The 16,612-nt window shown below is 41.2% G+C and overlaps 1 protein-coding gene across 2 annotated transcripts in view; it reads right to left on the reverse strand.

Moving 5' to 3' along the window:
* LOC143280040 (uncharacterized) overlaps positions 1-15,978 on the reverse strand; it is a 52,437-nt gene extending 36,459 nt beyond the window's left edge. Inside the window, exons 1-3 of one of the 2 annotated variants that reach the window (XM_076584514.1) lie at positions 15,684-15,978; positions 1,409-1,559; positions 203-451 (exon numbers count right to left, since the gene is read on the reverse strand). In XM_076584514.1, the coding sequence (XP_076440629.1) occupies positions 203-451; positions 1,409-1,559; positions 15,684-15,686 (403 nt within the window). In that variant the 5' untranslated portion in view covers positions 15,687-15,978. Of the gene's footprint in view, positions 1-202; positions 452-1,408; positions 1,560-13,132; positions 13,733-15,683 lie in introns of those variants that run through there. The other variant, XM_076584515.1, reaches the window with a different exon arrangement.
* Positions 15,979-16,612: the final 634 nt, after the last annotated feature.

Raw genomic sequence — 16,612 nt, forward strand, 5'->3', positions numbered from 1 at the left:
TACTGGCTGGGATGTTTTGCGTCGCATGGAATACGTTCTAAGTATGAACTGATTATTTTCATGTACTCGTATATTATATCACATTATATCATATCATATATTGAAAATTGTTTACTGTTTGTGAAGGCACTTGCAAATCTATCATCATCATTAATGTCTGAAAACAACAAAAGAAAATCAAAGACAAGACCAGAAAACTCACATCCCACACACAACGTGTTAGCACCAAGCAGCGTGGATCCTTCCAGACACTGGATTCTTTCATTGTTCGTGGCTTTGGCGTAAGGAAGCGTGGTTTTTATGGTGTCATTTCCCACAGCGATGACGTCAGGCGTGTCGTCACCGGTCCCGATGCGCAGCGTCATTTTCGTGACGTCATGTAGGTCCGGGTTGAACTTACATCGAATCGTGACATTCGTACCCACAGCGTACTCTAGCGGCTTGGTTCCATCTGGAGAGAGAGACAGTGAGAGAGAGAGAGAGAGAGAGGGGGGGGGGGGGATCTGGAATTACTTTTTGTCATTGTCAAGAAAGGTCGTTCGACATAGAGGTCTGTCAACATAAATTCATGTTTTAGCTTCAACAACAACAACAGCAAAACAACACATAACGAAAGCCATACGTGTTCTCTCAACCATTCAGTCAATTTAAACTCAAGAAAAAAACAGGCAGTAACTGGAAACACTTAAGTCGTATCATGACAAAAACTCAAGGACGGGTTGAAAACACATCGAACCATCAGCGTAGTCCAGCGGCTTGTTTCCCGTCTGGTGTGTGTGTGTGTGTGTGTGTGTGTGTGTGTGTGTGTGTGTGTGTGTGTGTGTGTCTGAGAGAGAGAGAGAGAGAGAGAGAGAGAGAGAGAGAGAAAGAAAGGGGGTGGGGATAGGGGGTAAAGGGAAGAGGGCGTGGTGGTAAAACGACGGCTACACCAACAGCAACAAACAAAAAAAAACAACAAAAAAAAACAACAAAAAAAATGTGTATGTATTTATAAATAATGTTATATAACAATGATAATAATGATGATAAATAAAATAATTTCAATAAATACTATAAATTAAAATATAGAAAATCCCTCGCTATCCCTTATATATATATATATATATATATATTTTTTTTTTTTAAATTTTTTTTTTTGTGGTGGTGGTTTGTTTCATCTCTCTCTCTCCATGACCTTTAAAAAAATCATGGGGAAGGAGGAGGGAGAAGAGACAGACAAACAGACAGACTGAAAGATAGACAGACAGAGAAGACTGAGATATTGAGACTGACCCACAAACAAAACAGATAGATTTTTGGTTAGTTTAGTTTAAAACTGTCACACACACAGACATATATATATATATATATATATATATATATATATATACACGTGCGCATACACACACACACACACACACACACTCACTGTCCGATTCCCCCATAATAGTCGCCCATTTCTTGATAGAAAGCTGTGACGTGCAGAGCTGAGGAAAGGTGGTGGTCATGGCAGACAGTAATATCATCATCACCCTTGCCTTTTGACCCTCTGCCATCCGCGGACACATGAGGCCACACACCTGAGAAAGGACACAGGCCACAAACATGTACAGCATTGATATTAAATTTTCTCCAGGGCTAGTCTTTGAAAGAGACAAACCACGGTAGCTGGTTTTGTTTTCGTTTTACTTTTTAAATCCTTTTTTTTTTGTATTGTTTTGTTATTTAACGGAATAAAGGCTGAAGACATACACACATACAGACACACTAAACTCAATCAGCGACACACACACACACACAACACAACAGCCCCCCCCAACACCCTCTACCATCACCCAAAGCCCCCCATACCTTTATTTCCCCCTTCTTCTGAACAGCTCTGCTGGTAACGCGTATGATTTGCACACAGACGCGCAAGCTTTGAGTTTGGTACTTGTTTCCTTGAAACCAAAACGGAAAAAATAGCGCGACAGTTCTCGGAACAGGTAATGTCTCCCTATCACTCACACGTTCGAAAATGCCCAGAAACAGTTGGCTGGTATTTTCCTTGGCGCACAAGAGAAACAGTGGTGGGTAGGATTAGCTCTGGCGTTTGTTGTGCATGTGTTCATGTGCACCTCTTTTCTCCTTCCCTTCTCCCCCCCCTCTCTCTCTCTCTTCCCCCTCTCTCTTCCCGTCTCCTTCACCACCCTCTCCCCTTCGTGTGTACGCTCAGCTTAATGCCGTGTTTACGTAGGTGCTTTCCTTGGAATATGCATGTAGCATGCTCCAATTCTTAAATATTTTGACATCAGAGCAGAATTCCAAAATTTATGTTGGTAGGTCGGCCGCTATGTAATGCTGTGTAACTATGGCTGACTGATCGTATAGTTTTATCACTTTTCACGTCGCCGTAACAAACGCAATACTGCATACATTTAGCTGAAAGATATATCAGAAAAAAACACACACAATGTTCGTTCCTGTAAGTGTTTCTTTCTTTGTGTGTGTAAAACAGTGTAAGTGAAACTGATCGCCCGAAGTGGAATATCATTCGCTCTTCCAAACGCAGCGCGGTTAAAACTAGTTTGCCGACATCTGCTTCTGGTCTGAGAGGGTTGGTGACAAAAAATGGTTACGGACTTTGCTCCTTACAACCAAACCTATCAAATAAAAAATCATGTTCTCTACTTTTACGTGGGCTAAGTTTCCAGCTGATTTATTTTACTCGATTTATAAAAAAAATATGGCTAAAAAATTACCTATTTTTGACTCATTTGTGTAAACAAGGTGAGTCTGTGTTTTAACCCGGTGTTCGGTTGTGTGTGTGTGTGTGTGTGTGTGTGTGTGTGTGTGCATGGTCAACTTTAACATTGCCATTTTCTCTGCAAATACTTTGTCAGTTGACACCAAATTTGGCATAAAAATAGGACAAATTCAGTTCTTTTTAGTCATCTTGTTTAAAACGATATTACACCTCTGGGATGGGCGCAAAAAAATAAAAAGAAGCCAAATTATATGCAAACTGAATTTACTGTTGTATTTATATTTTTTTTATTCTCTGAACTTGGCACTTTGATATGATATTCTGACATAACAACAAGAGCAGTCATTTTTATCATTTTTTGTTCAAAGTGGAACTTCTTTTGCTTAGTATGGAAGTTATTATTTTTGGTGCATGTCTTTGCTGCAGATAGTAAAGAATGGAAATTAATCTGTAATTAATGCTAGGGGGGTTAATTTGTTTACACTAACTGACATCAATTGACCACACATGACATTGTGAGCTCATTTCTTTAGTTGTGAGCCTAATCCACAGAACAAAAATATGAAAATGTTAACATTTGTTAGACTTTAGAGTATCCTTTACTTCCACTTTCAGACTATCACCAAACAACAAAATTTGTACACACACACACACACACACACACACACACACACCGAGGCACGCATACATGTACGCATTAATTTGCAATTGGTTTACATATATTCATGTTTTTAAGCATATTACCAGTGCTATACATAAATCATTCTGATCACTGATGTTAACAACAGTTAAATATCAATAACATTTGTCATGAACAATTATAATTTTTATTAATATTTAAAAAAACCTCCTTGATAATTGCAATGTATGTGAATGAATGAAACAATTCAAATACTTAAAGAACTGTTCAAGATGATGTTATTTTAGGAAATGACCCTTCAAACCCTGTGGCCACCTCCAACAATGGATCATCCAAGCTGGTCAGGATAGGCGCATGACCAGACAAGGACCTCTCGAATAAAGTCACTGAGTCAGCTATGCACAACCGGTATGTTTCTTACACATTTTAACTAAAGTCATGTGCAATTTTTTTTTGCAGTCCTAAATTGTTGTGTGTGATGTTTTTGTGTGTGTCCCTGCATAGATTACTGTTGGTGCTTGGTTTGAGGCATGTGCAGGTTTAGCGGTATGCATGCAAACTCAGTTGTTTGAGTGCATATTCGCATGTCAGTTCTTATGTTTTGCAACCTGGTTGAGCATGTTTCGCATGGAGAGATGTATAGATTAAGTTATTATATTGATGTTATATATACATTTTTAAAATTATCATTGTTATTCTTTAAAAAAAAATTGTTATATGTATAAGATTACATTATGTTTTTATGTATGGTATATTATTTATTATGGACACTGAGCTTGGTAATGTTATATAATTGTGATGCAATGTCTTGACATAGTTTGTCATGTTTGCTCTCTAAGTGTATTGTAAAGCACTTAAAACAGTCATTTATTAGGTGGCTGGTGCTATGTAATTTATTTTATCATTGTTATTAATATAGAAAACTGTCTTCATATAGAATCTATTTTATCATCATCATTATTATTATAGAACCCTGTCTTCAAATACAATACATCATCTCTTGATCAATATATTTGTGTACACAACACCAACACACCAGCTTAACACAACACATCAGCGCAACACATCACACCAAACCAGCGCAACACATCACACCAAACCAGCGCAACACATCACACCAAACCAGCGCAACACATCACAACATACCAGCGCAAAACAGCGCAACACAATAGCGCAGCGCAACACAACACAACGCAGCGTAACACAGAAGAGCCATACCATAAAACAAACACACACACAGAGCAACAACAACAACACACACACACACACACACACACACACACACACACACACAACACAAACAAACAACAACAAAAAGACAGCAATACAAAGCGAGGCCCTGCAAGCGCAACGAAGGTATACAGTTTGTCAAATCCAGCTCGTTTTGAGGAGGAAAATCGGAACGGAGTACACTTTGGAAAGACGAGGAAGCGGAAAAGGTCAGCAGGGCAAGGTCACCCAAGACAAAACAACGATTCTAACAAAGCGGCTCAGCTCTCATGGCTCACAAGAACGAAACCGAAAACACATGTGGTGGAGGGTAAGGAGACGGGTGGGATGTGAGGTGGCGTACCAATACTTATATTGCATGGACAGACCAATTGATCCAACTCAATATTCATTTGCTCACCATAATTTTATCAAACAAGGGTTTGTCGCACAATTCCATGTAGCCGCAGTAGCCTAAGTCGGTCGGTATTTCATTGTTTTTTGATCACAGGACAGATCTCTCAAAGTTTCAAACTGAATTCGCATTTTTCAACACGACTACTGTAACCGGGTTCGATAAATCATAACAAAACCGCCAAGCAGATTTTTTCCCTCTTTTTTTCTTTGCGAAAAATACACGGTAATCACTGCGGACTAATCAAGGTCTTTCGTCAAAATTGTGATCGGCAGATCGGACGCGCCTTCCCACGTAATAATCATAGATCGAGATCAAAGATTCAAATTTCCCCTCTCTTCATCACAGATTTCTGTCAACAACAAATTGCAACAAACACTCCACACAAAAACCGATTTTTTGGTTGCTCATCGTGGGAAAATAAACAACAAACAAACAACAAAAAAACCCCGAATTCTTCGCAGATCTATTGAAACGTTGCGCTGGTTTGTTTATATATATATATATATATATATATATATATATATATATATATATATATATATCCATCAATCTAAAAGTGACTATTTTTAGATCAGTTATACATACCTTTCTCATGCCGTTCAGACGCATGCGCAGCCTAAGTCAGTATGGTTGTGAGCCAAACCGGGTTGGAATGCGGAATGATGTGGTTTCTGACATTGTATGTTAATGTCACACACACACACACACACACACACACACATATATATATATCCCATTACATGGCACACTTTTGCTACTCCTGACAGATGTATGCGTCGACGTAACTTCAAATTGAACTGGGGAAAATTTATATTTTAAAGTAAAAATAACAACATTTAATGACCGCTATCAAGTGTAAAGATGCCAGACAAGCAAGCCACGTTTTGGGCAAACAGAAATAAAAATGTAACAATAACATGAATGTGGAAATAGATTTTGGCGTCTTCTCAGTTTCTTGTGCTCTTCCCTTAAGTGCATAGTGATCTCAGACGGGATGTGTGGTAAGAACTGATCCCCACCGCCCCCCAGGCCCCAACACACACATATTTCAAAGCCAAGTTTGATGTCGACAGACAAAGTATTTGAAGATAAAATGAATCAGTTAAAGTGCACCACGAACACACACACACACACACACACACACACACAACCGGAACACAGACAGAAATAGAGAAAGAAAGAAAACTGAGGACAAAGAGAGACGGATACACACAGAAACAGGAAGACGCAATGACATTTCACAGAATAAAATAATACATGTTCATTTCAAGCTCCGCTCCCTACCAATAACTTGGATCAAAGAATAGAACACTGGATTCTACATGCATTCACGCGTATTTGTATACATATAATAATACACAGTTACATGCCAGCCCGCACGCATGCACGAATACACCGGTACACACGTTCCTACAAATATATACTCAAACATGCTTGCATGTGCACGTGCGCTGGCGCGAGCACACATACATACACACACGCGTGCGCAAGCGCGCATAATTAAAGAAAATACGAATGTACGGGCAGTCTCGGGTTAATGCGCAGTGTCTCAATTTCCCCCCAACACTCAACTCGATGAAATATGCTGGCTGCTCTTTTAAAATACTCCATAAATAAAGTCACTTCATCATCTGCTGCCATAACTTGTGCTATTGCTTCTGGACCATTTTGATCTCTTCTTTGGATTATCTGAACATTTTGTCTAAAAGTAGGGTACGTGCCCTTCCGTCGCGATCTCAGTTTCACATAAAGAATATAGTCATTGACTCGGATTAGACACTGGAGGGAGAGAGAGAGAGAGAGAGAGAGAGAGAGAGAGAGAGAGAGAGAGAGAGAGAGAGAGAGAGAGAGACATACATACAGACAGACAACGAGAACGATTTTTTTTTTAATGAGTGAAATGGAATAAGCATATGCTTCTTTACATCCAGACCTCAGGGCAAAAAGGAAAAGAAATTCAAAATACCCCCACCCCCCAAAATAAAATCATGGCGACAAGAGAGAGAGAGAGAGAGAGAGAGAGAGAGAGAGAGAGAGGCAGCGACAGACAGACAAAGAAAATGAAAACAGGAATCAAGCAATACCATTTCACGCACGCGCGCGCGCGCACACACACACACACACACGCACATTCACGCACACACACACATTCACGCACACACAAACAGAACAAGATGCGGAGGAGACAAAGCTCTGGGTGATTATGATGGTGACGATGATACAAAAAAAAGAAAAAAAGAAAAAAAAAGAAAAAAAGAAAAAAAAAGAAAAAGAAAAAAGAACTGCGTCGGAAATGATGATGGTGACTATATGCTGCTGCTAAGAGATCCATGTTTCGGTTTGGAGGAGGTGTCAGATCGTGCGGACTGATCCCTATACACTTCACAACATCCGCTGTTCAAGAGAGACAGAGACAGAGAGACACTGAGAAAGAGATGTGAGTGATAAAAGATGCAGCCAAACTCTGGACAGTCATTATCATTTTGAAAATAAAAAAGCACGCTTAGGGAGAGAGAAAAAGAAAGAGAGAGAGAGAGAGAGAGAGAGAGAGAGAGAGAGAGAGAGAGAGAGAGAGACAGACAGACAGACAGACAGTGTGAAAGAGATGAGTGACAAAAGACGCAGTGATACTCAGACCAGTCATTATCATTTTGAAAAAAAAAGCAAAAAAAAGCACATTTCCTGGCCTTGTCAACAGTAACTCCAGTAACCCACGCTTGACTGGTCACACTACCCCCACCCCAGGTGCAAATCACATTTTAAGTTTCAAGGTTAAACCATGACTGTTTTCTGAAGGTTATTCAACTTCTTTATGGAAAACGCAGACGTCAGGACTTGTATTTATCATTCACTCTGTTGTAGCTGATCCTGCATCATCCAACGAGACCTTCAGGCTTGTGGTGCAGTGTCCAGTATTTAATAATGGGATTTATTCAGATGAGTTCCCAGTTTTAGTCTCCTGTAGATTATTATCCCTTGTTACATAGGTCATAGCTGATATTTTTGTACACAAGACCTCAGGAACAAAATTAAAACTACTGTTTTATCTCAAATTGTTTTTATCTTTTCTTTCAGTTTTCTGCTATGTTGGGTTTTGAGTTTTCTGTTATGTTCTACATTTATAGCCCCTGGCTCAGACTCCATTCCAGCTGAGGTCTACAAAGAAGGTGGTATGGCGCTGACTGAGAAGCTTCATCAGCTGTTCCAGCTCATCTGGCAGCATGAGGCAGTTCCACAGGACTTCAAAGACGCTTCCATCATACACCTGTACAAGCGCAAAGGAAATCGTCAGGCCTGTGACAACCATCGTGGAATATCCCTGCTGTCCGTCGCAGGCAAGACTCTGGCCAGAGTGCTACTCAACCGTCTCATAGCGCACCTTGAGCAAGGTCTCCTACCAGAGAGCCAGTGTGGTTTCCGGAAAGAACGCGGGACTATTGACATGGTGTTTGCTGCCAGGCAGCTCCAGGAGAAGTGTCAGGAACAGAACGCCGACCTTTACTCCACCTATGTCGATCTGACCAAGGCCTTCGATACTGTTAGCAGAGATGGCCTTTGGAGAATCATGGCGAAGTATGGATGCCCCAGAAAGTTCATCACCATCATACGGCAACTACACGATGGGATGCTGGCCCGAGTCCAAGACAACGGAGAGACTTCAGAACCATTCCCTGTCTCCAACGGAGTCAAGCAAGGGTGTGTTCTTGCCTCCACCCTGTTCAGTCTCATGTTTTCAGCCATGCTGACAGATGCCTTCAGAGACGCTGACGTAGGCATTGGCATCAGGTACCGAAAAGATGGCTCACTCTTAAACCTCAGGAGGCTTCAAGCAAAAACCAAGGTGAGGACAGACACCATCAACGACTTCCTGTTTGCTGATGACTGCGCTCTCAACGCTGCCTCCGAAGCTGACACGCAACACAGTGTCGACAAGTTCTCTGCTGCCTGTGACAACTTCGGCCTCACAATCAGCACAAAGAAGACTGAGGTAATGCACCAGCCAGCTCCAGGAAAGCCTTACGTTGAACCAAACATCTTCACCAACGGGCAACGACTGAACGCGGTGGACAAGTTCACATACCTGGGCAGTACACTCTCTCGCACAGTCGTCATCGACGATGAGGTGAATGCCAGACTCGCCAAAGCCAGCGCTGCTTTCGGCAGACTCCATAAGAACGTTTAGAACAGGAGAGGCATCACCCTGGAGACGAAGCTCAAAGTATACAAGGCCATAGTTCTCACCACACTGCTCTTTGGATGTGAATCATGAACGGTCTACAAACGCCACGCCAAAAAGCTGAACCACTTCCACACCACCAGCCTCAGAAAACTTCTCGGCATAAAGTGGCAAGAGAAGATCCCTGACACAGAGGTGCTCACTCGTGCAAACTTGCCCAGCATCTACACCATCTTGATGCAGGCCATGTAGTTCGCATGCCAGACCACCAGCTCCCCAAGAAACTGCTGTATGGCGAACTCCAACATGGCAAGCGCTCCCATGGAGGCCAAAAGAAGCGCTTCAAAGACACTCCGAAAGCTTCTCTGAAGGCCTTCATCATCAGCCACGACACATGGGAGCTGAATGCAATAGACAGACCAAAGTGGCGTTCAGCTATCCACAAAGGCGCCAAATCGAGTCCTGTGAGGCCAACAGAATCGCTGCAGCAGAGTCCTGTGAGGCCAACAGAATCGCTGCAGCAGAGCAACGCAGACAGGCCAGGAAAATCAGTGCCAGCAAGTCCCCGACAGCCGCCACCATCCCCTGTCCACACTGCGTCAGAACCTTCCGGGCGCGGATTGGCCTGACCAGTCATCTGCGCACCCACAGATCCCAACCCACCCACCCCCAGGATGACTAGATGGTCCTCGTCGATCCTGACGGACGAACCACACACATTTATAGATATGAATTTAGCATACAGGATATCATCAGATGAAATTGTTGCGTAATCACCAAACAGAACCATCTCTGTCAATTTTAACTTGATATATGTTGGCATTTTTCGTTCAAAGTCGGTTCAAAAGCAGACCAAAAAGAGCCGACAATACTACATTTCCAAAACAGATGTTCAATGTCCTCACTTTCTAAGTGGCAGAAACTACACGAATCGTCTTGCCTAATTTTCATCCTTTCAGTATTATTTTTGTTGTTCTTTTTTCCCTCCTGTAGTGTGGATATCACTCCTACATTCATGCTCAACCATGCATTCATCAACTACTCATGTTTCAGTCTGCAAACACACACACACATACACACACACACACACGCGCGCGCGCACACAAACACACACACACAAACAAACAACCCCCCACCTCCCCCCACCCCACACACACAAGTGGCAAAAGCAGAAGGAAATCTGAGACTGGGGGACATAGATCTTTCCGACCCACATCGGCATTCTGTCCTCTCTCCACCACCTCTCCACTGAAGCACCTTACACGAAGTGTGTGTGTGTGTGTGTGTGTGTGTGTGTGTGTGTGTGTGTGTGTGTGTGTGTGTGTGTCTTTCCTTGCCGTACACCGTACACGGACAGATCGGTACACTGACACGACATGGACACGCTTACGCGTGCACTAACACACTACGCACAGACATACACACAGATTCACAAAGAGAAGGACAGACAGACACACACACACACACAACCATACACACACGCACACAAAACCACACACACACACACACACACATGATGGCAGCGTTACCAGAATCCCTGATATTGTAACTCACAGGGCGTATGCTATAGATCTCTCTTTCATATCTGCTACGTTGTATCCAGAATGTAAATGGACAACGCATAATGATACACTGGGAAGTGATCATCTACCGATCATTATGACTTTTAATGAAACTGAAAGATACACGGAATTTCAAAAAGACAAAGTCCCAAAGTATAACTATAAAGATGCTGACTGGGAGAAATTCGAAAGTATGCTTGCTTGCAAAAACACGGAGTCCGTAAACACTGGGGATATAGATAATTTATATTCCTTCTTTACTGACACCATATTACAAGCCGCCGATATATCAATCCCAAAATGTAATTCGCTTAAATCAAACAAGCATTTAGGAAATATTTGGTGGACGCCAGCCTGTGAAGCAGCAGTAAATGATAAAAAAATGAAGTTTATAATTTATATGAAAAACAAGTCACAAGAAAATCTTATTGAAAAGAAAAGGGCAAACCATTATAGTAACATGGTCACTGCACAGGCTAAAAGACAATATTGGTCCTCATTCTGTAATAATGAGATATTCAGTCATAAAAATACTAAAAAGGCTTGGAAAAAATTCAGAGTAAAATGAAAGAAGGTATAAATTTGCCATCTTGCCCAATTAAGACAGAAGACAAAGAATTTCCGTCCAGTGCAGAGAAAGCAGAAACATTTGTAGAAATGTTCTCAGAGTCTATGCGATTGAAGGTCTATCGCCTAAAATGAGTAAACACAGAACCGAGGAAGAGAGCAAAAGTGATTATTCAGATCCAAGTCCCGATAATAGTCAATACATCACTGCTCCACTCACACTCAGTGAGGTTAAAGACGCATTACTATCCCTCCCTAAAAAGAAAACATCCGTAGGACTTGACGCGGTCTCAAATGAGATGCTTAGACACTTACCAGAAAATTTTGTTGTTTTGTTATTTAAGCTTTTTCAAAAGTGCTGGATTGATGGTTTAATGCCAGCACAATGGAAACAGTCTATTGTAATACCAGTTCATAAACAAAGAAAATGTAAAACAGATAAGAACACTTACAGGCCAATTGCGCAAACATCACATACTGGTAAGCTGACGGAAAGAATAATTTTGAGAAGACTGATGTACTATTGCCATAAATATAGAATTATCCCAATTAATCAAGCGGGCTTTCAGAGAGGTAGATCTGCAATTGATAATTTGGTTAAACTTACAACACATGTAAAACAACAATTTGCTAGAAGAAAAAACGTTCTTGCAACTTTCTTTGATATAAAGAAAGCCTATGATCAAGTTTGGCATGCAAAGTTACTCTTTAAACTGAAATCTGTTGGCTTTTCAGGGCGTCTCTATAATTATATCAAAGATTTCCTGACTAAAAGACGTATACAAGTACGAGTCGGAAATACGTACTCAAATCCTAAGACTCTTCACATGGGATTACCCCAAGGTTCTGTTATTGCCCCTGTTCTATTTAACATCTTGCTGAACCACTTACCCCAACACTTATCAAAAGACGTGATCCTAGTGCAATACGCAGATGATATATGTATGTAACTATGAAAAGAAATACATCAAAAAGGGCATTAAACTATATTAAGAAAACATACCAAAGAGAAATAGATAAATTGAATAAGTATATTGTCGACAATGGTCTTACATTATCAGCAGAAAAAACTCACATTATGCTTTTTAACAATGGTAATAATCCAGAAGAGTTACCAACATTTAAGATTGAAAATGAGCCCATTCAGTACAGAGATATGATAAAATTTATCGGCTTAATGCTTACTTCAAAACTAGCTTGGAATGCCCATATTGAATATATAATAACAAAAGCAAGAAAATGTTTAACTTGCTCAAAGTTATAAATAAACAGTACTGGGGACAAGATACAACGATATTGAAACATTTATCATCATCACTTATTCGATCCAAACTATCGTATGGACAAGAAGTCTTTTTCAATGCTCCAAAGTATTTGTTAAAGAAACTTCAAAGCATTGACTGTAAAGCATATAGACTTGCCCTTGGCGTACCTTTCCACGCATCAACCCTCTGAACATATAAAGAAATAGGAGAATTACCTTTGGATGAATACCGAAACCTGGCATGTGCTAAATACGTACTGAGAAGCTCAACAACTGAAAATTTTACATCGGAGGAAGTAAGAATGACATCTGAAAACAACTTCCCCAAAAGAGCTAAAACGATATCTTATCTAACACCAATTGGCACGTTTGTGTCGAACCTTTTCCAAAAGTCCGAAATTAATCTAGATAATGTAGACACGCAGAAAACAGTAAGTCCATGCCCCATTTGGGAGATGAGTAAAGCACAGTTTGATATCAATCACACTGACATTGCAAAAAAAGAAAATCCAAATATCATGGCAACAGAAGTCCGATTACACCTTCAGAATAGATACCGTGAACACTTACATATTTACACAGACGGTTCACTCCTAGACAATGGCCAAGCAGGTTCAGCTTTCGTTATACCAAAACTGAAAACAGAACGATCATACCATATTGGTAAAGATCGATCAATATTCACAGCTGAACTTATCGCTGTTCTTATGGCTTTAAATTATATTCTTGATCTTCCAGTTTGCCTTCTTCAAGTCTTATTTTGTGTTGATTCAAAATCTGTATTATATGCTTTAAACTCATCAAATTGTAAGAACAAGTCCAAAATAATAATAGAAATAAGTCACATTGTACATCTTTTGAATTTGAGAGGAACACATATAACTTTTTGTTGGGTTCCTTCTCACCTTGGTCTCTTATATAATGAATGGGCTGACAGGGCTGCAAGAAGAGGTGCAAAACACCAACAGGGAACCACAGACCTTTATGTGCCTTTGTCTGTACAAGAGGGGTACCGCTTACTAGAAAAAGCATCATGGAGCAAAGTCAGGGAAGTATACCAGCAAAATGGCAAAGTTTTAAATAAAAGTATAAATAATATTCAACAACCGGAATCTATCAACCAATCAAATACATTCAGTAATTTATTCAGATTAAGGCAAATTCAGGCATTACCAAACAGGATAAAGCTGAACGCTTTTATAACAAAGTTTAGCAGAGATGTTAAATGCATATGTGGAGAATCTGTTTCAAGCAAACACATACTTTGAATGTCAGAATCTGAAATCGTTTTTACCAAACTTCTCGGAAAATTCTTTTGAATGTATTTTTGACAATTTCAAGATGTTATCTGCTATTGCAGAAGGTTTGCTGCATAGTCCAATTGGACATTTGTTATAGTTGTTACAGTTGTTTGATGTTAGCGTTTCCTTCTATATTGTGCCTATGTCTCCCCTTTTAATGTCTTATTTTTCCAATGTTCTGTATCTTTCCCCACCACACACACACACATACGCGCACACACACATACACACACATCATTCATCACCCTCTGCCCAATACCGTTCCCACCATCACGCTCCGCCCTCCACACACACCCCCTCCACCACCACCCCTTTTTTTTTCGTCTAATATCACTTAAAGCGGAAGACGTTAAACTGAAGACTACTACTACTACTACACACACACATTTGCACACACACACGCACAGCGATGCATCTAATCGTTATAAAGAGACAAAAATCATACTGATTGATTGATAACTGGATAGATAGATACGTAGACAGACACATAAATATATAAATGTGTTTCCTTCTAGAGGAATATTCCAAAGAAGGGTATAATTTTTTAATAGAGAAGAGCGAGACTGTTTGTGACATATTCTGGTGGAAGAATTACGTATCAGTAAAACGGAAGATTCACAAGAAAGTGGCAGAGTGGTTAAGACGCTTATCTGCCTGAAGGTCTAGGTTTGAATCCCAGTCTCGCATGCCGAAAACACACACACACACACACACACACACACACGAGCTATTGCCATCAGGACGACGCTACAGAACTTTTAAGTCGAAATCCAGAGCTCTGAAGACTTTTATTCCACGTTCAATCCACCTTTTAAATTCTTGAGAACTCTGTGTGTGTGTGTGTGTGTGTGTGTGTGTGTGTGTGTGTGTGTGTGTGTGTTTACTGAGCTTAAAAACGTGACAATTGGTTATTATGAATGTGCAATATGTAGGATGAATAATGTGCAATAGGCAGAATGAATGTATAATGGAATATGTCTAATGCTAACGTCCATATTCTAAATATATTTCTGTTAATAATTACGATGTAATAATTAATTGCAATGTTTTAAAAGCGAATATGTGAAATGCTTTTATTTGAGAACATATGTTTATTACTCTTGTTTAATCAAGTAAACCGTGTGTGTGTGTGTGTGTTGGGGGGGGGGGGGGGGGGGGGGGGGGGGGGGGGGGGGGTGTGCGGGTGTGTGCTGATTATCTGGTTGTGGTTTTCCGCAATTTATCTTTATTCTTATCTTATCTATTATAATCAATGTGCAATAAAATAGGCTATGCTTATAATTATATTCAAAATAATGTTTGTTAATTCTTTCTGTTTTTACATTAAGAATACCAGTTATTACCTGCAGTGTGTGGATGTATGTATGAAACGGTGTATGTGATACTTTTTACATTTGTGTCTTCGTAATATTCGTAAAAGCTGTTGTTGACTTTTACAGTTATGGTCCCCATGTTGTTTACTTGTCTATGTTGTGATAATGCACCTGACCAAATTTCTCCAGTTGGAGATAATAAAGTTATTCTTATTCTTATTACACACAAACATACTACACACTGACACACACGAACACAATCACCACCCCGCCACACACACAAACACACACACAACACACATACACACAAGAGCACACACACACACACACACACGCACGCACGCACACACAACATACTACACACTGACACACACGAACACAATCACCACCCCGCCACACACACATACACACAACACACACACACAACACACAAGAACACACATACACACACACACAAACACACACAGACACAGACACAGACACACACACACACTGTCACAAACTTACCATCGCTCGCAACGGCCCTCCAGCTACCTTGAAAACGTTCGCAACGAAACTGACATGACCAAATCCACTGACGGAGGTGTAACTCACACCAGCCACCGAAGCGAAACTGACTTGGCTTTGTCACTCTTCATGAGAAAATGATTTTAAAAAAGCAAACTTCGCTGGCTGGCGACGCTACTTAGTGCCTAGGCTTCACACACGTTCTACGCATGTCGGTCACCTCGAAGCCACTGTCAGCGCTCGAAGGTAGGGTGGCGAGGAAGTGGTTACCTCTGTGCTAGAGGTTGGAGTTTTGTTGTACTATCAGAGAAACCTGATATGCTGTTGTTGTCGTCGTCGTCGTAGTGGTTACCTCTGTGCTAGAGGTTGGAGTTTTGTTGTACTATCAGAGAAACCTGATATGCTGTCGTCGTCGTCGTTGATCGTGGTGTGTGTGCGTGTGTGTGTGTGTGTGTGTGTGTTTGCTACTACACGTGTACAAGCATATCTCTGTACGTGTGAGGTGGGAAGACGTTGGGGTGTAGGGGGTTGGGGTAAACACGCGTGCGCGCGTGCGTGCTTGTGTGTGTATTTGTGTGTGTGTGTGTGTGTGTGTGTGTGCGCGCGTGTGCGTGCGTACGCGCCCCCAGCAGCCCCCCCCCCCGCCACCAGCCCCCCAGTGTTCGTGCACGTTTACATGCAAACTCACTCGCACGCGGCCTCACGCGTTGTGATCATGCATGCTCGTCAGGCTGTCAGCTGAAATATCAGCCGCACGAATGGCGTTGCTATCACTGATCAGTTCTGGGGTTAAAACGGATGACCAGCTCCCATAGTGTCTGCCCTCCCGTACCTTCCCCACCCCTCCACGCGCCTTCTCCGCCCTCCTCCAATCCCCTAAATCACTTCCTCGTCCTAAATGAAGCGAGCCACGGCCAGGGATTCCCATC

Source organism: Babylonia areolata, chromosome 3 (genome assembly GCF_041734735.1).
Source record: "Babylonia areolata isolate BAREFJ2019XMU chromosome 3, ASM4173473v1, whole genome shotgun sequence".
In the NCBI taxonomy this organism is placed as follows: Eukaryota; Metazoa; Mollusca; class Gastropoda; order Neogastropoda; family Buccinidae; genus Babylonia; species Babylonia areolata.